Genomic DNA, 26904 nt, shown 5'->3' on the forward strand with positions numbered 1-26904 from the left:
TTGCTGTATCATATCTTTATGATGACTGCTTGTGTTTCTAGGAAAGGGGAACTGATTTTTTTTTTAACTATTATTTTTTATTTTTATTTATTTTTTAAAATTTTTATTTAATAAATGGTACAAAGCACAATGCCAAAAACATTAACAGTTAAAAGTTCACCAAATGAAAAAATACTATAGAATACACAGTTGTCAAAAGCTACGTTATTTTACAACTGCCTCAAGCTGCAAAAAGAAAAAAAAACCCAATACCATACCTAAGTTATCCCTCTCTCAAAATCAGGGGAACTGATTTCTAAAGGTAATCTAGTGGGGTGCAGTGGCTTCTTTACTGTTTCTTGTGTGAGTTGCTGACTGGTGGTTGATCCTCAGCTGTGGCCCCCATATGCATATGCAGCCTCGCAGCCTGGACAGTGGAGCCTTCTGTGACATCAGCCAGCTGGCCACAGACCAGAATTTGGGCTCCCAAACAAGCCTCCGACTTGAGGGAGGTTGATGTCATCTGCTTTATCCTGTGCCCCCAACCTCATTGTTCGACAACTTGTGGGAAATCAAGGGACTAGTTGTTAAGAAAGAACAAGGCTTTGTTTGTGCCTGAAAGGGTCACGCTGGAGGTTTTTACCGTAAATAACTTTGGAACAGTATGAAAAAAAACATTTGATCTGGCTTCACCCCCGCAGCAGTATTGTTAGGGCAGCAACTCGTCTTTCCTTCTCATTCCCCTCTCTTTCTCCCCCGCCTCCCCTGCACGCCCCCTCACTCCCCCCACCCCCCAGTCAATAATGACGTATTGCCTGTGTTGAGTTAATACAGTAAATGCTGATGGAATCAGGAAGAGAGCATCTATCCATTATCATACCACTGCCTGGAAATTTTCCATGTCTAGTTTTCAGTACTTCAGAAGCCTCTTTAAACATCACTTCTAGTGCTATGCTATGCCATTGCTGAATTGTGTTAGAAATTTGAAAGAATTTAGTGTTGCTCGATGCTGCTTATGGCCTTCTAAGTTTGATTTTGTTCTGGGTAAAATCTAGATCCTTTGATTTCAGGGATGCTGTTGGTAGACTTGATACTTAATCTTGTTTGAAAGATCAGAGTAAATTTGTTTTATGACCATTAAATACAGCTGCTACGCTATCAAAGTCATCCATATTCTTTACAGCCTCTTGGAAGTATTTCTGATACTACTTTTCTAGTGTAAAACTACAGCATCTTCGGTGATTTGGTGTTCTCTCCCATTAGAGTAATAGACTCTACAGCTTTAGATTCAGCGTGAACTCTTACAAAATGAAACGTATAGACCTGCAACCTCTGATCATTATATATGCATCCACAGTCCTCTCTTCTCCTCCTCCAAACTTAATGTTGTTGAGTCCTTCGTGTTTATTACTTATCAGTAAAACACATGCAGGAATTGCTGAAGTTGTCTGATACTACTTACTGTGGTCTGGTAGCAACTAAAACAATTCATTGAATACCTGCTTTGTTCAGTTCAGTCTCTCAGTCGTGTCCGACTTTTTGTGACCCCATGGACTTCATCACACCAGGCTTCCCTGTCCATCACCAACTCCCGGAGTTTGCTCAAACTAATGTCCATTGAGTCGGTGATGCCATCCAACCGTCTCATCCTCTGTTGTCCCCTTCTCCTCCTGCCCTCAGTCTTTGCCGGCATCTGGGTTTTTCCAATGAGTCATCAGCTGGCCAAAGTATTGGAGTTTTGGCTTCAGCATCAGTCCTTCCAATGAAAATTCAGGCTCATCACCTTTAGGATGGACTGGTTTGATATCCTTGCAGTCCAAGGGACTCTCAAGAGTCTTCTCCAACACCACAGTTCAAAAACATCAATTCTTTGGCTCTCAGCTTTCTTTGTAGTCCAGCTCTCACTTCCATACATGACCACTGGAAATACCATAGCTTTGACTAGAAGGACCTTTGTCAGCAAACTAACATGTCCGCTTTTTAACATGCTGTCTAGGTTGGTCATAGCTTTTCTTCCCCAAGGAGCAAGTGTCTTTTCATTTTATGGCTGCAGTCACCACCTGCATTGATTTTGGAACCCAAGAAAATAAAATAAAACAAAACATTGTTTCCATTGTTTCTTCATCTATTTGCCATGAAGTGATGGGACCAGATGCCATGATCTTAGTTTTCTGACTGTTGAATTTTAAGCCAACTTTTTCACTCTCCTCTTTCACTTTCATCAAGAGGCTTTTGAGTTCCTCTTCACTTTCTGCCATAAGGGTAGTGTCTTCTGCATATCTGAGGTTATTGGTATTTCTCCCAGCAATCTTGATTCCAGCTTGTGCTTCATCCAGCCTGGCATTTCTCACGATGTACTCTGCATATAAGTTAAATAAGCAGGGTGACAGTAGACAGTCTTGACGTACTCCTTTCCCAATTTGGAACCAGTCCCTTTTTCCATGTCTGGTTCTAATTGTTGCTTCTTGACCTGCATACCAATTTCTCAGGAGACAGGTAAGGTGGTCTGGTATTCCCATCTCTTGAAGAATTTTCCACAGTTTGTTGTGATCCACACAGTCAGAGGCCTTGGTGTAGTCAGTAAAGCAGAAGTAGATGTTTTTCTGGAACTCTCTTGCTTTTTCTGTGATCCAGTGGATGCTGGCAGTTTGATCTCTGGTTCCTTTGCCTTTTATAAATCCACCTTGAACACCTGGAAGTTCATGGTTCACGTACTGTTGAAGCCTGGCTTGGAGAATTTTGAGCATGACTTGACTAGCATGTGAGATGAGTGCAATTGTGTGGTAGTTTGAACATTCTTTGTCACTGCCTTTCTTTGGGATTGGAATGAAAACTGACCTTTTCCAGTCCTGTGGCCACTGCTGAGTTTTCCAAATTTGCTGACAGTGCAGCACTTTTATAGTATCATCTTTTAGGATTTGAAATAGCTCAACTGGAATTCCTTCACCTCCATTAGCTTTGTTCGTAGTGATGCTTCCTAAGGCCCACTTAACTTTGCATTCCAGGATGTCTGGCTCTAGGTGAGTGATCACACAATTGTGGTTATCTGGGTCATGAAGATCTTTTTTGTATAATTCTGTGTATTCTTGCCACCTCTTCTTAATATCTTCTGCTTCTGTTAGGTCCATACCGTTTCTCTCCTTTATTGAGCCCATTTTTGCATGAATTGTTCCCTTGGTATCAGTAATTTTCTTGAAGAGATCTCTGGTCTTTCCCATTCTTTTGTTTTCCTTTATTTCTTTGCATTGATCACTGAAGAAGGCTTTCTCATCTCTCCTTGATATTCTTTGGAACTCTGCATTCAGATGGGAGTATCTTTCCTTTTCTCCTTTGCCTTTAGCTTCTCTTCTTTTCTCAGCTATTTGTAAGGCCTCTTCAGACAACCATTTTGCCTTTTTGCCTTTCTTTTCCATGGGGATGGTCTTGATCCCTGCCTCCTGTACAATGTCACGAACCTCCATTCATAGTTCTTCTGGCACTCTATCAGAGCTGATCCCTTGAATACCTTTAGCATGTGTTGTTAAAGTGCTGCCTTAACAAACCAAGTACCTGCTTTGTCAGGTACTTTGTATCCCTTCAGTTTCTAAATCTTTCTCCAGCTTCCTTTGGGTTTACCTGTCTTTTCCTTTTTCATGTAACAACCATGTCGGCCATAGTCATCCCTCGGTTTAGTCAATGTAGACTACTTTATCTAGTTTGCCTTCCATTAGCACTTTTAGGTTGGAAGTATGGTTAGTTACCTAAATGTTTAATTCTCACAATAACCTCATGAAGTACTTACTCTTGTCCTTATTTTACATGTGAGGCACAGACAGGTCAAGGAACATACCCAAGACTTTACAACTAGTAAGTGGCACAGCAATGACTTGAACACCAGCTTGAAGTTTGACTCTGGAACCTTCAGTCTAGCTACTATGCTCTACTGTCTCTCAGAGGGAGAGAAGGATAGGTGTTTCTGTTTTGGTTCATTTTTGTGTAGTGTATAGTGCTTCTCTATACATTGTATAGGGTTCATTTGGTTCATTATATAGGGTTCATTTGGTTCTAAACATTTGATTTATTTTGTTCAGTGTATAGGGACTTGGTTGTTTCTGAATTCCTTAGTTGTTCAGAAGCTACAGTGTTGATGTTTATCCTTAAAATGACATGTACACTTTGTGTACTCAGTGTTATACCACAGACTGATCATAAACCTAAGGAAGACAGTGCAGGGTATGAACCTGTACGAAGGAAATTACATTTTCAGAATTTCACCAACTACACTCAAGCTGCAAGTTGACTGACCTCTGCAAGTTGATTGGCCTGAGTGGTGTATGGAGCTGGACTGCTGGGGTATGAAGCTGATTCAGCAAATGAAGGCAGTTTGTGAACTGTGCCAGTAGAAACACACAGCCTTGCCACCTTCCCCACAGACAATATGTCACCTTACAAGAGTAGGTATAGACTTGTCTGAATTAACCTGTTTGTGTTTAAATACATCCTGGTGGCTCAGACAGTGGCAAATTTGCCTGCAAGGCAGGAGACCTGGGTTCGATCCCTGGGTCAGGAAGATCCCTGAAGAAGGGAATGGCAACCCACTCCAGTATTCTTGCCTGGAGAATTCCATGGGCAAAGGAACCTGGCAGGTACAGCCCGTGGGGTCTCAAAGAGTCAGACACGACTGAGCAACTAACACACAACATAAGTATATGAAAATGTTTGTTTGCTTGCTTGACTTTGATTATAAATTCAGACTCTGGAGGTGTATGTGTATATATGTGTTTGACTTCATCCTTCTGAATAGTATTTTTAAAATAAGCTTTTTATCTTAGAACAGTTTTAGATTTCCAGAAAAACAGTGAAGATAATGGAGTTCCCAGGTACCCCACACCCAGTTCCCCCTGTTGTATGGTACATTTGTCACAGGAGTGAACAAGTATTTATACATCATTGTTAACTGAAGTCTGTGCTTTATTCAGATTTCTTTAGTTTTTAACCTAATGTTTTGTTTTCTGTTCCTTGATCCCATCCTTGATATGTAACGTTTAGTCATATTTCTTTGGGCTCCTCTAGATTATGACGGTTTCTCAGATTTTCCTTGTTGCTGACAGCCATTTGAGTTTTGAGGCATACTCAGTCCAGTTCAGTTCAGTTCAGTCGCTTAGTCGTGTCCCGACTCTTTGCGACCCCATGAATCACAGCACGCCAGGCCTCCCTGTCCATCACCAACTCCCGGAGTTTACTCAAACTCATGTCCATCGAGTCGGTGATGCCATCCAGCCATCTCATTCTTTGTCGTCCCTGTCTTTTCCCACCCCCAATCCCTCCTAGCATCAGACTCTTTTCCAGTGAGTCAACTTGTCGCATGAGGTGGCCAAAGTATTGGAGTTTCAGCTTTAGCATCAGTCCTTCCAATGAACACCCAGGACTGATCTCCTTTGGAATGGACTGGTTGGATCTCCTTGCAGTCCAAGGGACTCTCAAGAGTCTTCTCCAGCACCACAGTTCAAAAGCATCAATTCTTCGGTGCTCAGCTTTCTTCACAGTCCAACTCTCACATCCATACATGACCACTGGAAAAACCATAGCCTTGACTAGACGGACCTTTGTTGGCAAAGTAATGTCTCTGCTTTTTAATATGCTATCTAGGTTGGTCATAACTTTCCTTCCAACAGGTAAGCGTCTTTTAATTTCCTGGCTGCAATCAGCATCTGCAGTGATTTTGGAGCCCAAAAAAATAAAGTCTGACACTGTTTCCACTGTTTACCCATCTATTTCCCATGAAGTGAAGGAACCAGATGCCATGATCTTCGTTTTCTGAATGTTGAGCTTCAAGCCAAACTTTTCACTCTCCTCTTTCACTTTCATCAAGAGGCTTTTTAGTTCCTCTTCACTTTCTGCCATAAGGGTGGTGTCATCTGCATATCTGAGGTTATTGATATTTCTCCCGGCAGTCTTGATTCCAGCTTGTGCTTCTTCCAGCAAGGAGAGATAAGAAAGCCTTCCTCAGTGATCAGTGCAAAGAAATAGAGGAAAACAAAAGAATAAGAAAAGCAAGAGATCTTTTCAAGAAAATTAGAGATATCAAGGGAACATTTCATGCAAAGATGGACTCGATAAAGGACAGAAATGGTATGGACCTAACAGAAGCAGAAGATATTAAGAAGAGGTGGCAAGAATACACAGAAGAACTGTACAAAAAAGATCTTCACGACCAAGGTAATCATGATGACATGATCACTCAGCTGGAGCCAGACATCTTGGAATGTGAAGTCAAGTGGGCCTTAGAGAGCATCACTACGAACAAAGCTAGTGGAAGTGATGGAATTCCAATTGAGCTATTTCAAATCCTGAAAGATGATGCTGTGAAAGTGCTGCACTCAATACGCCAGCAAATTTGGAAAACTCAGCAGTGGCCACACGACTGGAAAAGGTCAGTCTTCATTCCAATCCCAAAGAAAGGGAATGCCAAAGAATGCTCAAACTACCGCACAATTGCACTCATCTCACACGCTAGTAAAGTCATGCTCAAAATTCTCCAAGCCAGGCTTCAGCAATATGTGAACTGTGAACTTCCAGATGTTCAATCAGGTTTTAGAAAAGGCAGAGGCACCAGAGATCAAATTGCCAACATCTGCTGGATCATGGAGAAAGCAAGAGAGTTCCAGAAAAACATCTATTTCTGCTTCATTGACTATGCCAAAGCCTTTGACTGTGTGGATCACAATAAACTGTGGAACATTCTGCAAGAGATGGGAATACCAGACCACCTGACCTGCCTCTTGAGAAACCTGTATGCAGGTCAGGAAGCAACAGTTAGAACTGGCCATGGAACAACAGACTGGTTCCAAATAGGAAAAGGAGTACGTCAAGGTTGTATATTGAGGCATACTAGTCAAGTATGTTATAAGGGACCCCTCTTTTAGAGTTCATCTGATGTTTTCCCTGTGATAAAGCCTGGAATTACGGATTTGCGGAAGGAAGAACACAGAAGTAAAGTGTCATTTTCATCATATCGTATGGAACATACGGGAGCATACTGTCAGCGTGAATTATCACTGCTGTATTGACCTGGATCATATGGCAGAGGGCATGTCTGTCAGGCTTCTCAAGTTACTCCCCTTCTGTACTGCACTCTTTGGAAGGAAGTCACTGTGTATGGCCCACACTTGAGTGGGGAGTTATGCTCGACCTCCTTGAGGGTGTTGTTTCTACATAAATTATTTGAGAGTGTTCTTCATGGGAGATTTTTCTCTTCTCCCCTGCTTGTTTGTCTGATCATTTATATCAGTATGGATTCATGGCTGTTTATTTTATACTCTGCATTACAGTCCAGTACTACTTTATTTTGTTGCTCAGATTGTTTCAGCTTTGGCTTTTGGGTGTCCTTTCGTTCGCTTCATGTGTCCCTTTGACATACCCCGTTGTCGTTTTTTGTCTTGGTTTGTTTTTGAGCACTTCTCTACTTTCTGGCGCTACAAGATGCCCCAGGCTCATCTTGTGTGTTTCTTGCCCCAGTCCTGGGTTCAGCCGTTTCTCCATGGGGGCCTTTTATTGAAGAATGGTAATTAGAACCCAAGATCTGGATGGGTAGTATTATTTTAAGGTATCTTTTCCTGACATTTAAAGACACACACACTTGTAGTAGCAGTAAGTGGCCAAAAGTAGTCCCAGCCTTATTGCAACTTTTCGTAAGGCTAAGAGTTCACAGGGCAGCCAGAGGAGCTAGGATGGTGCTAAAGGGCGGAGGCCTGGGGCTCAGGGGCTTTCACCCAGTTCCGTCAAGTCCCACCTCTGCATTAGATCTGGCAGATGTTATGGCAGGTCACTAAAAGGATCTGTCTCACTTTTATTAATATTTGTATCTTTAGCCAGGCCATGTTTGAAAGTGGAGAGTCTAATATTGGTCACAGTCCTTTCACAAGGACCTTCCTGATAAATTGTTCTTCTCATTTAGTTCCAGGAAAATTATCTCTGAAGATAAATTTGTGAGCTTTCATCAGTAAACGAATGATGTGTAACCCAACTTGTTTTTTTCTTAATCTTGGTTTCCGGAAAACTAAGCCAAATTTACTGTGCAGATACCATTGCTTAGTTCTAATTGTTAGTACCTTCATTCTTTTTGATAGTACCTATTTGTTTCTTCTTCCAGGTGAACTCTGTTTCTTAAGTTCTTAATTGCTTTATTTGCCTGGTGTTTGGGCCTAAGCTACTTGATCCTTTTGAAGCAGGTAGGGTATTATCTTGAATGTGTGGCAAAGGAAGAGGGTCAGGCTTCTGGAGCAGGACCTGCCCAAGAACCTGTTTTCTCTGTCCACTACCTAGAATGGTCCAAGAAAATCCAGTTCTAAATGAGTCTGTATTCCCAGTGGACCTGTATTCTCACTTACTTTATGATGTGAGTATTCACATATTCTTGACATCAGCTACTGTGCATGTACAATTAACACTTTCCTACTTTATAAGTTGTGAACTTTGCCTTGCCTTTTTTCTTCAGAAAGTGTTGTCTAGAAACAAACCTATATTAACTTCCTATTCCTTGATGTCATATGGACAGATTTTATGGCTTGATATTACCTTTGTTTAATTAAGAACTTCACAGTAAATTTTAAATGTTCTTTTATTGTTTAAGAGGGAATCCTTTACGAGCTTGCTGTTTGCCACCTTGTGGACTTGTACTGGCTCATTAAACTCAGTTTATGCTGCTTACTTAATCCTTCTGTGCATACGTTTTTTGCTCTTGTTCTGTGGGCTCTCTGTTTTTAAAATTTCTCAAATCTGGCCCGTCTCTCCATACCCAAAGCCTTTATCATTTCTAACCTGGATGACTGGGTTAGTGTCCTAACCCATCTTCTTATCTCTGGTATTCTTCCCTCTTGAGTCTCTATGTTATTAAAGTGCTTTTAATTAAATATGTTTATATGTGCTACTCAATTTTTGTATTTAAAATCTCACCTATAATTGAATTTTGATTTACAAACAGCATTAGAACATCCAGTTTATTATAAGGAATCCACTCCTTTTGTGTTCCACATCGCAAGTAGCTTCCTGTCTTAGGTAATGAAATGTGCCTTCTGCCCAGACAGTCATGTGCTCTAGAAAAGAAGCCTAGACCCAATCTGTCATAATACTGTGTCAAACCCTTGCTTTATTTGCGACCATTCACTTAGCAATGTATGCCGCTTCTTCTGTTACAGGCCTTTCTCTAGGAAAGGAGCAGTTTAAGTTTGGAAAACTTTGAAGAGCCAGCAACTTAGAAGACAGGGATTGTTATTTGTGGAAAGCAAAGATGTCTTTTTTTAGGAGTAACTTCTTATCCCCACGCCCATCTTCCCACACCTCCTGTAGCCCTTGGCATAATTAATGTGAAATTTGCAGGAGTAGCTCTCCCAGACTTGTCCTTCAGCAAGCCTTCTTTTCTGTCTCTCCTTGTATCAGGGGCCCCATTTCCACTCTCTACTTGCACCACATCAAGATTTGTGTTATACAAGAAATGTGTCCTCATATATCTTTCTCCTTTTGTAGTATATTCTTTTGGTAAAAACGGTAACCCACTCCAGTATTCTTGCCTGGAGAATCCCATGGACGGAGAAGCCCGGTAGGCTACAGTCCACGGGGTCGCAAAGAGTCGGACACGACTGAGCGATGGGACGGAACGGACGGACAGATGGAATTGTCCACTTGTATTTTTGTGACACATCTCTCTCTCAGAAATGATACTGGCCTACAGTGAGCTTTTGCTAATAAAGTCACTTGTATCAACTGTATCAACTGTTAGAATATTCGAAATGTACTGTGTTTGGGTTTCACCTTCTAATCTAATTCTTTGGGAATGTTTAGACCATATCGTCCTCATAGACTGTCTTTATAGACAGTGTTTTCTTCCATTTCTCCAATTTCTATAAGTTCTCTTCCCAAGTATTATTTGCTACCTGTTCTTACTTACTTTTTACTTTTAGATCACAGATTCTGCTGGCCATATTCTATACTCCAAGGAGGATGCAACCAAGGGGAAGTTTGCCTTTACCACTGAAGATTATGACATGTTTGAAGTGTGTTTTGAGAGCAAGGGTAAGTAAATCAGAGTGTTTTCCCTGAATTAAGCAGCATCTTTCAAGTCAGTTAGAGCATGAGCTTTTTCTCTCCTGGCCTCTCCTGGCGGGAAGAGGAAATGAAAACTACATTTGCTGGGGTGCATACACATGTAAGTCAGAGTCGGCAAGTGGGTAGAGTTCTGCATGTGCAGGAGTAGCATTTCTTGAATGCTGTACTTGGCTTGAATAACAGAGTTAGATTTTGTATAGATGCTAGAAAATAATGCATTTATATGCTAGTGACATGTTTTCTTAGAGGTTTGAAGTAGGGTCTGTATGACAAATCACATCTCGTCAGAAACACTTTTGATCTCCAGGGCACTTGCTGTTTCCCAGCCTGGTGTCTTGCTATGGCTTGTTCTGTGCCTATTAAGGCCAACAGCCCTTAGAAACTTTTAGGCTGATTATCTGATGGCTTCTGCACATGGTGGTTGGTGAAAAAGCAGATACTTCTTCACTCCCTGTTCTTCAGCTTCAAGGACACCAGACTCTAAAACTGTATACATTTATACCTGTCATATTACTTGGGACCCTTTGGGGCTGCAGGACAAAAGGAACGAAACTCAAACTGGCTTAAAGAAAGACCGTGTGACTGTGAACAGGGGAGTCGGCAATGAGGTGCTGACTTCAGGCACGACAGTCTCTTGGGGTTTTAACAGCATCATGGGCATTCTACCTCATTTTTAGTGCTTTTTGCCTCCATTTGACTTTATTCTCAGGCTTTCTCCATAGGATAGCTAAAGGACTTCTGGCAATTTTACATTTATACAGTGTTCAGAACATGGTGATCCTAGAAGAAGAGCAAGCACCTTTACCAACAGCACCAGTGGATTCCCTGGTGCAAAAGAACTAGCAGCTTTTAACAGTTAATCAAAAACTGACCCCTTGACCTCAAATGGGTCAATTTAGTCTGAAAGCTAAAGGAGTTCTCCCAAAGTAAATGGAATAATAGAATGGAACATTAAAAGATTGTAATAATGACTTCATGATTGATACCCTTCTCCCTGCCTCTTCCCTGCCAGTTCCAGGATGTCTCAGTAGTATTCTAGATGGCTATACTGTTCTTACCTCAAAACTCAGACATCTAAGACTATATTCATGACCACCTCTTTCAGACTGGTTCCCTTTATTCATCAGTATTACCACTGTCCTTCCAGTTATCTGGGCTCACATTTTTGAAATTACATACTTAGGTCTTTTCTGGTCTGTCATCTAGTTGTGCTGATACTTCTTTCAAAATACCTCCTATATCTGCCACCACACTACTCTGAACTCTCAACTATAAAATTGTTGATTATATCAGTAGCCTTCTAACTAGTATCCCTGCTTTTCATATATCCAAATACTGCCACCAGATTTATCTCCTAAAACTTTCATTATATCAGTCCTTCTTTGAAAGCTTTTGCTACTTTATAGTGGCAGTAATGATCCTGTTCTGTAGAATGAACCCCAGAATCATGAAATTTTCAAGCTAGACAAGATTTTAGGCACCGTGGCTTTTAATAGCCTTTATACTCTTCCTCCATCCAGCCTTATCTCCCTCTGCCCATCAGGCTCCAGCCATTCTTGCTCATTTTTCCCTCTAAACTTGTCACATTTATTCATTTGCTGGAATGCTCTCTCCCTATATTAACGTAAGTTTTCCTTTAGAATACATCTTTTAGAATACATCCCTCAGCCATTCTAGTCTGCTTAATATCTCAATTAACTGATTTATCCATTGCTGTTCTAGGTGTTGGGGAGATAGCAATGAATACAGTAGAAGTCTCTGCTCTCAATGGAGCTTACATTTTCATTGGAGCAAATAGACAATAGGCAAATACAAGTCAGATGGTCATGAGGGCTTCGGGGGAAAAAGCAAACACCTTGAGATGCTGAGCATGTCTCAGGATAGCAACGGGGGGTAACTGTGGCTTCCTCCGAATAGCGCGTCACTGACTACTGGAGACACACATGCCTCACACACACAGCCTTGTGTTGTTTAAATGTCTCATGTATATTTTACACTCCTAATTTTGAGTTCTTTGAAGCAGAGATCTTTTGTTTTAAATTTGTTATATGCTGATGCCGTGCATGTAAATGCCTAGGAACTAGTCTTAAACTCTGTGTGTGTGTGTATATATATATATATATATAACATGTGTATACACACACATATTATAGTCAACACTCACTTTCTAGTTTTATTTGTGTTTATCCGTTTGTTTATTCTGATATGAAGACTGATATCCCGTGGTCTTTGGAGCACCTTTTAAAAGATTGTCCATTTGCCAGGCAAATGCAAAGAGAAATTACTAACGGGTGGTTTTACAAAGGAGACCCTTTAGAGCCATGATGTCAGCTAAGGGTTTAGGCTGGCTATTCTGTGCAAGAAACTGTATGGTCTGGACCCCGATGGTCTGTGGTTTTATGGTTTTACTCTTGTTTGAATAATGCTAAAGCTGTGCTGTGACAGAGAGATTGTGGGAGAAGTCTGTTAGGAGAGTATCTTGACATTTGGAGCAGATGGAGCTATGAGCTGCTTGGATTTCACTTTTAAATGAGGAAAAAGAAGCAAAAAATTTGGATTTGGGAGGAGACCTCTCTGAGGGTCCCTTTTTTGTTTTGCTTTCTTTTGTTCTTGGAAACCTGATTGGTTTAATGCTCAGAAGGGATCTGTGATTTGGTTTAGTTTCTTTTTTTTTTTTCCCCCTAGTATTTATTTATTCATTTGACCGGGCCTTAGATTTGGAATCTTCGACCCTTGCTGCAGCGTGTGGACTTTTTAGTGGTGGCATGTGAACTCTCAGTGGTAGCATACAGGGTCTAGCTCCCTGATCAGGGATCAAATCCGGGGCCCCTGCGTTAGGAGTGCAGAGCCTTAGTCTCTGGACCACCAGGGCTTAGTTTCTTGATCCTACCTATTCTGTCTTTATTGCTTTCAACTTGATCTGTCTGGTTTATCCAAAAGAACGTCTTTACATAGTACACTCTTTTCTTCCTTCCTGGTTATTTATTTTTGGTTGTGCTGGGTCTTTGTTGCTACTCGCAGGCTTTCTCTAGTTGAGGCAAGTGAGGGCTACTTTTTAGTTGTGGCGGGCAGCTTCTTATCCACTGTACCACCAGGGAAGTCCTCCATTCCTTTCAGTAGTGGAGCCTTTGCCCATGTGTTCCCTTCTGCCTAGATACTTTCTTTATCTGCCTTCAGGTGTTGACGTCTGTCCACAGCTCATCTCTTCCCTCTTCTAACCTTTGCTCAATAGCCAGGATTATCTGAACTGTTTTTGGTTTGTGGTTTTTTTTTTTAAGTTTTAGACTGCTTTGTATTTCACTGTGCTATTATGCATATTTGTGTCTTAGATGCCCATCAGATTATTTGAAGGCAAAAATTGTAGTCACCACCACGGTCCTAGCACCTTGTGAGTTCTCAATGAGTTGTTTTTTGAATTGATGTTTCAGAAAATCTCCAATGTTTCTCAGGGTACAGTACCATTCTCTATGGCTTATGGTCTCAGAAACCACAGTGCTTAAGTGGCACTGTTTCCCAGAACTCCTGATTTCATGCAAGTAGTTGTTAGTTTTATAAGTAATCAGGTGAATTCCACAGGATGAGTACTGGGCAGTTTTCTGGGGCTCTTTGCAATCTTTCCCTTTCTCCTACTTGATAAGAATAGAATTCTTTTTGATCAGATTACCATTTCTCATGGGAACGTTGCTCTGTTGGTCCTACTATATCCCAGATGGACTTTTCTGTTTGTAAGAAGTATCCCTGAGAATTGTATTCTTACTATTAAGTTTCTTCTTGGGCTCCTCTCTAAGGGCTTTGTGGGGATAGTCCTGTACCATTTTATTTACCTATTGAAATGGCCTTACAGTGACCAAAACCTTTGAAATAAGTGGAATAGTAGCCAAATCCTGTGTACTTTTCAGTACTCATATTTGTGTTAAGTAAATCCAAGCTTAGCATATACCTAGTAATCCTTCTCTCAGAATTTCGCAGGTTGACTTTTTTCAGATGTGGAAATGTGCCTCTTCAGCCTGCGTGGGTGCCCACTCCCTGCTGGTCTATATGCCGCTGTGGTGTACTGTTTTGACTTTGGTTTCCTAATCCAGTGAGCCTGGTGTGTTCTCTTCTCCCGTTCTGTTCCTCTCTTCTACCAGCTGCAGTGTCGTGTGTCCTGCTCCCTCAGAGATGTTTGCCAGCAGCATGTTCTTGTTGCTTTCCGGCACCCCACACACATAGAGGCTTTGTCTGGAATGCTTGTGATTTTTAACCAGAGCCAGGAATTTTCTGCAGCTGAGTAGGGGGAGGAGTTGCGACTGTTTCCCTCTATTGAGAGGGTAGGGGTTAGAGAGAGGGAGGGCGGGTGGGTGATTTCCCGGAATTTTAAATATTCCTCACAATGAACCCTTTGATTTCTTTCTCAGGAACAGGGCGGATACCTGACCAACTCGTGATCCTAGACATGAAGCATGGAGTGGAAGCGAAAAATTACGAAGAGGTACGTCCTGCTTAATAGCCAGTGGAGGCAGTGGCTTGCCGTTCTATGAGGTTTCTGTGACCTAGTCAGGCCAACAGGCTGTGCTTTGCCCAGAAGGCTGTGGTTTTCTCAGCAGTCATGTGACAGCCAGCTTGATATAAAAAAGTTGTGTTAACAGCCTTGAACAATAACTCTGGCTGTGCTGTCAGCCAGATGCCTAGACCAAGTGTCCCACAGAAATGTCAGTGTGATAAACACTCAAGCACATGTCAGTAGTGCTCTCGAGACAGAAACCAGATACATATTAGAATTTCTAAAAGCTAGAATTCACTAATGTTAATGCTTAAGGTTAAGAACAGTGATTTTTTTTTTTATTCCTATGGTTTTTATTCCCAGACTGACAGCTATGTGTATATATATATAGCTAGAGCATAGATTCAGTGCTGTTTAGACTTGAACAATTGTGTTGTCTTTGAGAAACACAATAATCAAAAGTAGCTTTTAATAACGGAGAAGGCAATGGCACCCCACTCCAGTACTCTTGCCTGGGATATCCCATGGATGGTGGAGCCTGGTAGGCTACAACGCATGGGGTCCCGAGTCGGACACGACTGAGCGACTTCACTTTCACTTTTCACTTATTTTTGCCAGGGACGGGAGTCTGGTGGGCTGCTGTCTATGGGGTCACACAGAGTGGGACATGACTTAGCAGCTTTTAATTAAAATAATTTCAAATTTTTCTAAAAAGAGAGCAAGATGGAAGAAAAAAACTACAAGAGACTTAGAGTTTTGCTGACAGCATGTATTGTAGAGAATAAAAATAGGCGTTTATTTCGGTGGCAGGGAGCTGGAATGTGCTTAGAATTAGGGGAGGGGAATTGGGCTCTTTCAATCTATTGTGAGAGACTCTGGGGGCAGCACAGCTTCTTTAAAAGAAGAGCACCTGTGAAAACCACAAGACCTATCTAAGACTGGAGGATTGATCTTTACAGAAAGATAAGAGTGTTTTTACCGAGGTCAGTCTTTTTATAAAGTACCTGAAGGCATGTAGAAGAGATGGGCTACAGGAAATGTAAATGGATTTTGAAGAATGTAAACTGAATAAACAAAGGAAAGTTGTTTTAAGTGATTTAAGAGAATTTTCTCAGAATGGTAGAACAGGAGAGGTTATTCTATCTTTGGTCAGAATTTGGAAGGGAAATATCCTAAAATGGAAGAAGATTGGAAGCCAATGACTGGCTCTGCAACAGGAAGTAGTAGTACAATAATTGTGGCTCTCCAGGTCTTTCCTCTTTTTTCAATTGAACAAAACTAGACTGAATTATTTGTAGGCAGTAAATCAGAACAAGTGATGCAGTTGTGAATGGAAGGCAATTCCTGGTAGAGACTTTGGTTGGCTTGTTTCTGTCTCCAGGCTAGTTTAATTAAAAGAAATAAAGCCAAGAGCTTTTTTGTTCAATCAACTTAAGAGTAAATTGAAAAATCCTTTTAAACTTTTATGAGTCAGAGGAATCCTAATTGTATTTATTAGTAAGTTAAAGCTCTGTTGTATGATATAAAACACTAAGAAAAATGTATCATTATGAGATTGAAGAATAGGTAAAAGAATTTTCAGTTTTTGAATACTGCTGCTATATTCTCACCCTCAGATTAGATGCTAGACATAGCTGCTGCTTTTCTAAAACAGACAGTATTATTCTGAGTTTACAAATACAGTAATGTGGACATCACCACTGTATAGCATTTTAGAACCCCCATACCTCTATACCTCCTGGAATTTCCATCATCCTTGGACTTTGTTGACACTAGGAAAAGGACTTTATCTTTCCTGACCTTTTACTTAACCCAAGAGGGGAATCCCTAGCAGAAAGGAAACCACGGTGCTTCCTTTGCTGCTTCCTGCTTCAGCCGTCTGGCACGTCCTAAGCCTTTCTTTACGCACATGGTTACAACACAGCTCAGAATTCTCTTAACCGAGAAACTCCTCCCACTACTTTCTTCGGTGACCTACCTCCCCACTCCCCTACTCCTCAATCAAAAAGCAGATCAAACTGAGACAGACGATGATGACATGTGATTATGACACAGGCCAAAGACTAGCCCTTTTCTCAGGCCAGAGCTGGGCTGGCTCCCTTGAACCTTGCTCAGAAATAGCTGTTTAGTTGTCGCTGGTCCAATGCCTGTGACAGGAACGTGGATAATGAAAGCACTTGCTGTGTAGTTTATTACCAGATAGCACTGAGCCAATGTAGAGGTTTTGAGGTATTTAATTTCAGGCCCTTGGGGCATGGGAAAGGCTTTATCTCCAGAGGACTGGGGCCCTTTGGCATCAGTATTTAGATTCAGGAAGGTGGTATGTTTCTTTTAATGTTTTTTCATATCGAACATATCTCTCCCTCACATTTGTGGACTTCATAATTCTGAAATCCCACATGGTTCTGTACAATTAAGTAGTAATCATTGTCTAAACAACTGGACTGAGTACCACACTACCTACCAAATGGTTATGGAGGTTTAGTTAATGCATGTGAATTGCTATGTAAACAAATGTGATTTCTTTACAAATTACAAATGTAAGGTGACATTATTTGAAGGCAGAATGGTTGACATTTTGTAAAGAAATATAGTTTTGTAGTTTGAAATCTTTAAATAGAAAGAATGCATATTTCCTCAGAAATAAAACATTTTTAATTCCCTCCAATAAATTTTAAGGATCTCTCACCACTATCTTTTGCCCCTAAGAGGGTCCCATTTTGGTAGAATCAGTATGTGAATTGAGCCATTTCTTTTTAGTTTGTGGTCTGTGAACTAGAACAGCTGTTTGCAGGGACTTATTATCTAATCTTACAGTTGTGGGAATGAAGGCAGTTATCCCACCAGGAAGGAGTTGTCTGACATATCATCTAACTTGCTGGGCTATGTCCCTTCTTGCTTAGATGACAGTATTTTCAGCACAACTAAAATCATGTTTTGCCTAGAGGTTCTATTAGTATGCCATTTGCTACCGACAGATACACCAAAAACGCAGTTGCACTTTATGAGCATCAGCCGAAGCCTTTTCAAAAACTCTGTATCTCTGAATGCCCTCATGAAGGAGTAACTCTGGTTCTACATACTAGATCCAAAAGCCCTTTCCTGACATAGCTTAAGTGAAATAACATGGGAAAGCTACTTGACACATAGGCGATCAGTTCAGTAGATTTTAGCTCTCTTCTCCTACCCTGCCTAGAAGCTGCCACATGGCTATGACAGAGTGAATAGGATCTTTCTAAATTTCATTCGTTTAGTCCTAAGATTGGCAGTCTTTTCTGGACTGATTTTGGCATGTTGTTGACCTGACCTTCATTGAAGAAGCCTGTGATCCATGTGCCCTCGTGCAAAAGTAGACTTGGCTTTGGGTGTAGGTCTATCTTGATTGTGTTAAGACTGGGTGGTTTCCTCTTTTATTGCTCTGCTTCTAAAATATGCAGGGGCTATTGATGCGGGTATGGAGATAACAGTCATTTGCCTGAATCTGGCTTTCCTCATGAAGCTTCTGTCTTGAGTTTCTCAAAGTTCCACCAAGGGAAAGAATCCAGTGATTCCCTAGAGGCTGGTTCCACATGTGTGTTTCAAGAAGCAGTCTTTCAGATTTACCACCTTCCCTTGGTATAATTACATAGAACTCTTGACTCTTCAGAATTCAAATCATCATTAGAGGAATGGAAGATTTGGGTATAGTTTAAGGGTAACTTTACAGTTATTTGGGAGGTATTGTAGATGTGCAGGGAAAGCTTTATCAAACGGTACCTCCCACTACAGATGACAGTGATAGCTATTGTGGTAGAGAAAACTTTCTCCTAGGCAGTGGGCCTGGAGAAAATGAATGCTGAGTGACAGTTGATGCTCTTAACATTCAAGAAGCACTTGCTTCAGGGTACCAGCAGCACTTAATATCTGCTATAGGAAGTTGACTCCTTAAAGAAGGCATAGAATGGACATAATGGGTCAGCTGCAAGTATGTACCATATATCAGGTATGTGGGACTACACAAAGTATATATCATTCTGATGCTGTTGCATTCAAGATCCAAACTAGTGTGGGGGAAAAGGATAAAAAGCAAAACAACGTGGATGTGACAGTGTATGACTGAGTGTTAATTGTGTGGCAGTCTAAGTGTTGTGGGGTTTTAGAGAAGAGGGAATCAGTGTGGACAGGAGTGGTTAAAGGAGGCTTCCTGGTTAAGGCTGGAAAGATAGCTGGGATTTGGATACACTGAACGTGTATGCTTTTGGAAGTCAGGGATTCGTTTTTGCTTACATTTTATAGCAGAGCTTTGCAGTTTTGATGCTAAATAAATGCTCTGTGACCCTGAATAAGGAGTCATGAGACTATGGTACTGGTGGTCTTGGTCTTGCACGCAGAGGACTGAGTAACTATGAAATTGTCCGTTTCCTCATTTGTAGAATGAAGTCTCTTTTAGCCCTGGTATGTATGTATTTAATGGTTAAATGCGGCCTAAAAGGGGAATGCTACCTCCTAGTGGAGAACCTGTGAAATAGGATTTTGCTTTAATCAAACTGTTGGCAAAACACACGTCATCCTTCTAATCGTGGAAGAGAAAAGTAGACTAGAATAATAATGGCCTGCCTTCATGAAACAGGTTTAATTTCACATTCTTAAAGACTCTCTGAACATTAAATCAGATGTTTAGAGTAGCAGAACAGTAAGGAGGGATATTGATAGAGGTTTTCTTGTTAGCTCTTCGTACTGATGTTCATCCCACTCAGAAGTCTGGAGATAATTTACTGAATTAAAGACAGGATCGAGTAGGGATTTCATTGGGGAAGTGAGATTCAACTTGGATGATATGTTATGAACAGAAGTATAGAGTCTAGAGTAGGATCTATACCAGGAAAGGGGTTAGGAAATTGATTAGACAGTGGCCTGTGTACCATATGGAATACTGTGCAGCAGTTAAGAAGAATGGGGTAAATCTACAAGCACTGAAGTTTTTAGAAAGATTTTATTAAATGAAACAAAGGAAGCTGTAGAACAACATGTACATGATGGTCACATTTATAGATACGTTTTTAATTATATTTTCCTTTGTACATTTGTATACACACAAAGGCATAAATAGTGTGTTATTGTCTGTCAAGGTCTTGAAAGATACACACTAAATTTATAACCAAAGTTACCTTTAGGGAGGAATGGGTGGAAGTAGGGATTGAGGAGCTGTGAAGATGGGCCTTTTGTTTTTATTTTCTTTACTTATGAATAATTTAAATTCTTTAGTAGGAGGAATGTGTTTCTTATGCAACTGAAAAATTCAGGAAGCACCAGAAAGGAATAGGATTGGGAACAGGTTTAGGAGACTATCTACTAAGGCTGTTCTCAGTACCAAATTTATTTTCATTCTGTACTCCTGTTTTGGATCTTAGGCCTTTGGGCTATTGTCTCTCAACCCAAAAAAAGGATGGGGAGTTAGAAGTAGTTCAAAGTGATTTTTAAGAATATCATTTTCAGCTGGCAGAGAAAGGTACAGCCACAGTTTCACTTCCAGTTCCTTTTATAAGTTTCTGTCTGCTTGTGCTTGTGCTTGGCTGTCCAGTTGTGTCCGACTCTTTGCAACCCCATGGACTGTAGCCCTTTCCAGGCTTCTCTGTCTATGGGGATTCTCCAGGCAAGAATACTGGAGTGGACTGCCGGGCCCTCCTCCAGGGGATCTTCCCAACCCAGGGATCAAAGCCAGGTCTCTCAGGCAGCAGGGAGCTACCGTGGGAAGCTGAGCTACTGAGGAAGCCCAAGTTTCTATCTAGGGCGCCTTAAATCATTTACCTCTATAAAGACACATCATGCTGTTGCCTTTATACCATCACATTCAAGAAGCTTTGGAGGGGAAAGCATATACCAGGATGGAAAATGTTAAACAGGCTAAGGTTCAGCTTATTTAATTATGTGTCATGTATCCTTTTCCGGGGGGGGGGGGGGCGGTTCTTTGCTGTCCATCTCTATGTGAGATCAATTAATAGATACGTATTGTAGGTTAATGGTAAAACCTGACATTTGTGTGTTCAGTTAGGAGTGTTAGCTCAGTGTATTGACTGTTGTGTAAATCTCATACCCAGTTAGCTTTATTCTGTTCTGCAGCTGTCAGTCGTGCCATTAACTCTACCCAACCTTTTATAATTATGAGAAAATGTACATCCAGTGAAGGAAAACTTAGGTGCATCATTACAAACCCATCACCATATTTTTAGGTACCTTAAATATAAAGTCAACTTTTATATCCCTATCTTAACAGTTTCTAGTTTTCTTTTTTTTAAATAACTGTCTTGTTCTTCAGTAAATAGAACATGTGAACACCCTCAAACTGTTCCCATTCACTCCATGTTAAGTGCTGTCAACATTTAACAGAGAAAGTACAAGAAAGTTTCATTGAACAAAAGAGAAGAAAAAGTAGGGAGTTATGTAGAGAATGTATAGGGAATAAAGAAGCAGATGCAGAAATATTTTTTGAAGAATTCTCTGTGGTAGAAAATTAAGAGCAACTGGTACATGAGTTTTAAGATCTGGAAAGCTCTGATACTATATCCCTATTTTTAAAGCAAATCATAATCTAAGATTGATAAGAAAAAACAAATAGAATAATGAAATCCTTGCTCTGATCATGTGTGCCTTCAGTTACTAGATGCTCTTAGAGGTTTTACAGTGGTCTGGGTTGAAAAAATTAGCAAGTTTACTTCTCACTCTATATTCCTTCCGTTCCGTTCCGTTGCTCAGTCGTGTCCGACTCTATGCGACCCTGTGGACTGTAGCCTACCAGGCTTCTCCGTCCATGGGATTCTCCAGGCAAGAATACTGGAGTGGGTTACCGTTTCCTTCTCCAGGGGATCTTTGCGACTCAGGGATCGAATCCGGGTCTCCCTCATTGGAGGCAGACGCTTTAACCTCTGAGCCACCAGGGAAGCCCCTATATTCCTTAGTACACGGGCTATCCTTGGGGATTTATTTTGATAACTGGCACTGTAGTTTGAGTTATTATCTTAATGCTTTAGTTATCTGTACTCTCTCATTCCTGTGCATTCCCTACTGGGAATTTGATATGTTTTCTTCTTAAAATCAGATTTGACTAATGCTATGATGCTTACACTTACGTCTAATAATATTGCTTATTTCTTAGACAAAAGTGCAATGGCAAGTAAAATGCTTTATTAAAGTCAGAAATCTTGGGAAATATAGCCTACCATATTACTGGTATTTCTCAGGACGTTTTAATCAAAATTAAAGTATATAAAAAGTCTGAGATGGAAACATCTAGACAGTAGGGAAGGGAAGAAGTCCAAATTTTAAAATGTGTTAGAATGATGACAGATTTTAAGATTGGTGAAACTTTTAAAAAGACTTCTCTGTTACATAGTGTTCTTGACCAGAGCACTTTTTTTAGGGAATGGGTTCATAATTCCTTTCTTTTCCAGATTGCAAAAGTTGAGAAGCTCAAACCTTTGGAGGTGGAGCTACGACGCCTAGAAGACCTTTCAGAGTCTATAGTTAATGATTTTGCCTACATGAAGAAGCGAGAAGAAGAGATGCGCGATACCAATGGTGAGGGGAGGGCGACTCTTATTTCTCAGTGAGTGCACCATAAAGGAGATAGGGCCCCATACTTTAAATTCTGGTGTACCCTTTTCTCAGTTTTACCAAAGGGCGTTTTATGAAAGGGTGATTGCTCACTTTGGTGCTGTTGCTGTTACAGGTAAATGAGCCTTATTTGATTTTCAAGGGAATAGCATTTTTTTCTGTAATAAGCAATTGATCCTATCAGTCAGCTTAGTGTAACAAATTAATAGCACTAATCTTTGTATTTTTAACATTTACATATAGGATAATGAAAATTAAAGAAAAAATTATCTGGAGTCCTACTGTAAGGTTTAGGGGCAGAGTGAAGCTAATTAATTGCCTTTTCCCCTGGTCATTTAGCCTGCTGAGCCTCACTTCATTATATTTACACTGCTTTTTGTTTTGTTTTTTTAGAGTCCACGAACACTCGGGTCCTGTACTTCAGCATCTTTTCAATGTTCTGCCTCATTGGTCTGGCCACCTGGCAGGTCTTCTACCTGCGTCGCTTCTTCAAAGCCAAGAAATTGATTGAGTAATAAAGCCCAGTTCCCTCCTACCTTGAATCTTGGCCAGCAGAACATCGCTGGGACATGCCTGGCAAAAGGCATCCTACCAACAGCACCATCAAGGCACCTTGGAGCTTTCTTGCCAGAACTGATCTCTTTGATGTGGGAGGACGTGGGTTACCACCTTCACCCAAGAAGTCAAAGAGGGACTTCTTTTTAACCTGGTAGGATTTGGACTGGTTTTGCAACAAGACTATTATTAGAGTCACCTATGACAAAAAATAGGGGTTACCTGGATAATGCCAAAGCTAGCATTTGTACTGGGTTTCCTCTTATGACCTGTTTGAACCATGTTTTCTTTCCTTTTCCCACTTGCTCACCAGCTTGGGCTTCCATTCTACTTGTTTTACCAACATTTGTATGACCATGTTGAACTTGTTTCTCTCTGATTGTCCTCTTTGGATTTCTGTGTGACAACACCCTTAACTTTCTCTTGACCCTTAGCTGAAATGTTTAGTTAGCTTCTGGTGATACCCTTTCATAATTTTATGTCTTTTAAAAGGGTGATGGCTATAACACCTCACAGAAATGAGCTCTGAACTGTAGATAGCTCTTAAAGAAAATTTCACTTTAGAGAATTAAAACGTTTGTGCTCAGCTGCTTGAACTTTTCTCTTTTTGTGTATTTATGTATGTTTAGTTCCATGCAGTTTTATCACATGTATGGATTTGTGTGACCTCCACGATGAGATACAGAACCGTTTCATCACATGGATCCCTAGTGGCTCCCTTCTATAGCCGCAGTCACCTCCTTCTGTAACCCCAAGCCCCAGCCTCTGGCAGCCACTAAGCTGTTCTCTATCTCTCTAATTTTGTCTTTTCAAGAATGTTATATAAATGGAATCGTACAGTATATGTATAAAACCTCTTGACATTGACTTTTTTCACTCAGAATAACGTCCTTGAAATTTATCCAAGTTGTTGCATATGTCAGTAGTTTGTGTCTCTTTATTGCTTAGTAGTCTTTCATGGTCACCTATTGAAGGACATCAGTGTTGTTTTCAGTTTTGGGCCATTACTAATAAAACTGCTGTGAACATTCATGTACAGGTTTTTATGTGAACACAAATTTCATTTCTCTGGGATAAGTGCCCAAAAGAGCAGTTGCTGGGTTGTATGGTTAACACACATTTATTTTTGTAAGAAACCGTCCTGCTCTTTATCCAGGGTTACTGTGTCATTTTACGTCCCCACTAGCGATGTCCGACCAATCCAGTTTCTCAACATCCTCAGCAGTATTTGCTATTATTTTTTAAAAAGTGTTTTTAGTCATTCTGAGAGGCATGTGGTTTTAATTTGTATTTTCCTATTAGCAAATGGTCGGAGAAGGCAATGGCAAGCCACTCCAGTACTATTGCCTAGAAAATCCCATGGATGGAGGAGCCTGGTAGGCTGCAGTCCGTGGGGTCGCTGGGGGTCAAACACGACTGAGCGACTTCGCTTTCACTTTTCACTTTCACACGTTGGAGAAGGAAATGGCAACCCACTCCAGTGTTCTTGCCTGGAGAATCCCAGGGACGGGGGAGCCTGGTGGGCTTCCGTCTATGGGGTCACACAGAGTCGGACACGACTGAAGTGACTTAGCAGCAGCAGCAGCAGCATTCTGTTCTGTTCTGTTCAGTCACTCAGTCGTGTCCGACTCTTTGCGACCCCATGGACTGTAGCCTACCAGGCTTCTCCATCCATGGAATTCTCCAGGCAAGAATACTGGAGTGGGTTACCATTTCCTTCTCCAGGGGATCTTCCCGATCCAGGGATCGAACCCTGGTCTCCCGCATTGGAGGCAGACGCGTTAACCTCTGAGCCACCAGGGAAGCATTAGCAAATGGTATTGAACATCTTTTCATGTGTTTATTTGCTATCTGTATATCTTCTTTTCACTACTGAGGGTTTTTTTTAATTGAAGTATAGTTGATTTATGCTATTGAGTTTGAGAATTCCTTATATATCCGAGATACAAGTCCTTTGTCAGTTTTGTGGTTGCTTAAATTTTAACATAACTTCTACAGAGGAAAAAAAAAGTAAAATTTTCCGAGTATTCTTACATGGTAAGTCACTGACTTAATTTGTGTTCTTATGTGTTCATGAAGAGATTAAGATATATGAAGTAAACACACCTAGAAGGATCATGAATTGAGTAAATACTTGAAAATATTTGTTGTAAAAGCAAAGCCAAGAATCGCTTTGGGACATGTGTCTGCCTAAAGGCCAATACTAACATGAATAAGAGAATGTGGGCACAAATGACTATGTTCATTGACAGTTAGTGACATATAATATCACTTGACATTTTCCCCACTTCTCCCAGTAAAGTGGGTGGGAGTTTGTCCTTTCTGTAACCTTTTTTTTTTTTTTAAATCTACTGACTTACAGGGCTTGTCCCATTGCAATGACAAAAATTACAGGACTTAGGGCTGTGCAGCTTGCAGTTAAGAAGCAGCATATTAGAATTAACAGAACACTGTTCTGATGACCTGGATAAAGTACCAAGGGGGAAGGGGGGCAAATTATGTTGCTAAAATCTCAGCCTGTTCTGTTAATGTTCCAGCTACTGTAAACACACAAGGCTTTTCACCCTCTTTTGACTCCCTGTATGAATTCTTCCTGGACTTCCCTGGTGGCTCAGTGGTAAAGCATACACCTACTAATGCAGGAGACATGGGTTCCATCCCTGGGTCAGGAAGATCCCTTGGAGAAGGAAATGGCAACCCAGTGCAGTGTTCTTGCCTAGGAAATCCCATGGATAAAGTCTGAGCCTGGTGGGCGACAGTCCATGGAGTCTCAAAGAGTCCGACACGACCCAGCAACTGAGCACACACTCAAGGAATTCCTCCCATGTGCCATGAAGTGGTTCTTTCATCAGTTTGTGTAACACTGCCATCTGCTGTTGAAAAATAGGTACTGCTTCTGAGAACCTGACAGCCAAATCTCACCGTAAGGGCAACAGTGTTTAGTTTCAGTGACAGTCGCTCAGTCGTGTCCGACTATTTGTGACCCTATAGACTATACAGTCTATGGAATTATCCAGGCCAGAATACTGGAGTGGGTAGCCATTCCCTTCTCCAGGGGTTCTTCCCAACCCAGGGATCGAACCCAGGTCTCCTGCATTGCAGGCGGATTCTTTACCATCTGAGCCATCAGGGACACCCCGTAAGAGCAAGAGATATTGAGAAAGTCTGTGGTATTATTTATACTAAACAACAGAGGATACATCCAAACAGGGGCAAAAATAACCCAACTTGTGAGTTAAGCTCCATCTTCATACATTTAAAGGTGAAATTCTGTTTTGTACCATTAGCCAAACAAGATCCTCTTTTCCAACTGGTGCCTTTCCCCTTTTTAGGAGCAATGAAAGCTGCTCTGTTGGTTATAGTCTTCTGACAGAGTGTCAAAGAAGAAGATATGAGAGGAAAATATTTTATTTTGCTAATGTTTTGTTCCCAAACATGAATGTGAAACTGAAATTCTTTCACATCCTTTCCTTTACTCATGTCAAGACTGCCAAGTTGGACATTTGTGCTTTGGGTTTAAAGTTCATTGATATTACACTTTGATTTTATCTGAAAAGTAAAATTATTTGCTTTTGATAATAGACTAGTACAAGAGCAAATCAGCTTTAAAAACAAGGATGTTGTCTGTTTTCCTCCATTTGGGGATCTGTTGTTCAACACAGTCTAAATTACTGATCAGAGTGATAGTTTTAAGTAAACTTTGTTATATCATTGTCATAAGCCCCTGTCATAAGCTGTTTTTCTGTTTAATGGAAAGAGGCATGTGGGATTTATACAGATTCACTTGTAAGTGTTGGATTGGAATTTTTGTGTAAATTTTCTCAAATAAAGGCTAGCAGAAACCATTTTAGGTGTATTTTTCTGTTACTCATGAGTATCTCTGTCTGGATTGGCAATAATTCCTCCATATTCCTCAGTATTAAAAGTATGGCAAATTATATGTGACAAATTAGAAGAAAAGTATTTGTAATGTATTCCAGATGGATAAAATTTATGTGAGCTAACAAAAGTTCATTATACTTAATTTGTAAATGTATAACTATATAATATGTATATTAAAATAATATTCTTAATTTGGAAAGACTAAATAGGGTTCTGTAAGCCAGGAATTCTCTGTAGCTTCTGTTTTGGAAACTGCTGTTGAAGTTATTCCTACAGAGTCTTCTCCCTTTCCTTCCATTCTTAAAATACCCCTCCTAATTTAGAACCTCTAG

The 26904-nt window shown here is 40.7% G+C and overlaps 1 protein-coding gene across 1 annotated transcript in view; it reads left to right on the forward strand.

Annotated features, from left to right (window-relative positions):
* Positions 1–26535, forward strand: part of TMED10 (transmembrane p24 trafficking protein 10) — a 36772-nt gene extending 10237 nt beyond the window's left edge. The window contains exons 2-5 of the mRNA XM_055435825.2: positions 9918–10029; positions 14460–14533; positions 21973–22099; positions 22529–26535. Coding sequence (XP_055291800.2) covers positions 9918–10029; positions 14460–14533; positions 21973–22099; positions 22529–22650 — 435 coding nt within the window. The 3' untranslated portion in view covers positions 22651–26535. The remainder of the gene's footprint in view (positions 1–9917; positions 10030–14459; positions 14534–21972; positions 22100–22528) is intronic.
* The last annotated feature ends 369 nt before the right edge of the window (positions 26536–26904 follow it).

This window comes from Moschus berezovskii, chromosome 9 (assembly GCF_049115385.1).
Source record: "Moschus berezovskii isolate FMDL1 chromosome 9, NW_MosBer_1.0, whole genome shotgun sequence".
In the NCBI taxonomy this organism is placed as follows: Eukaryota; Metazoa; Chordata; class Mammalia; order Artiodactyla; family Moschidae; genus Moschus; species Moschus berezovskii.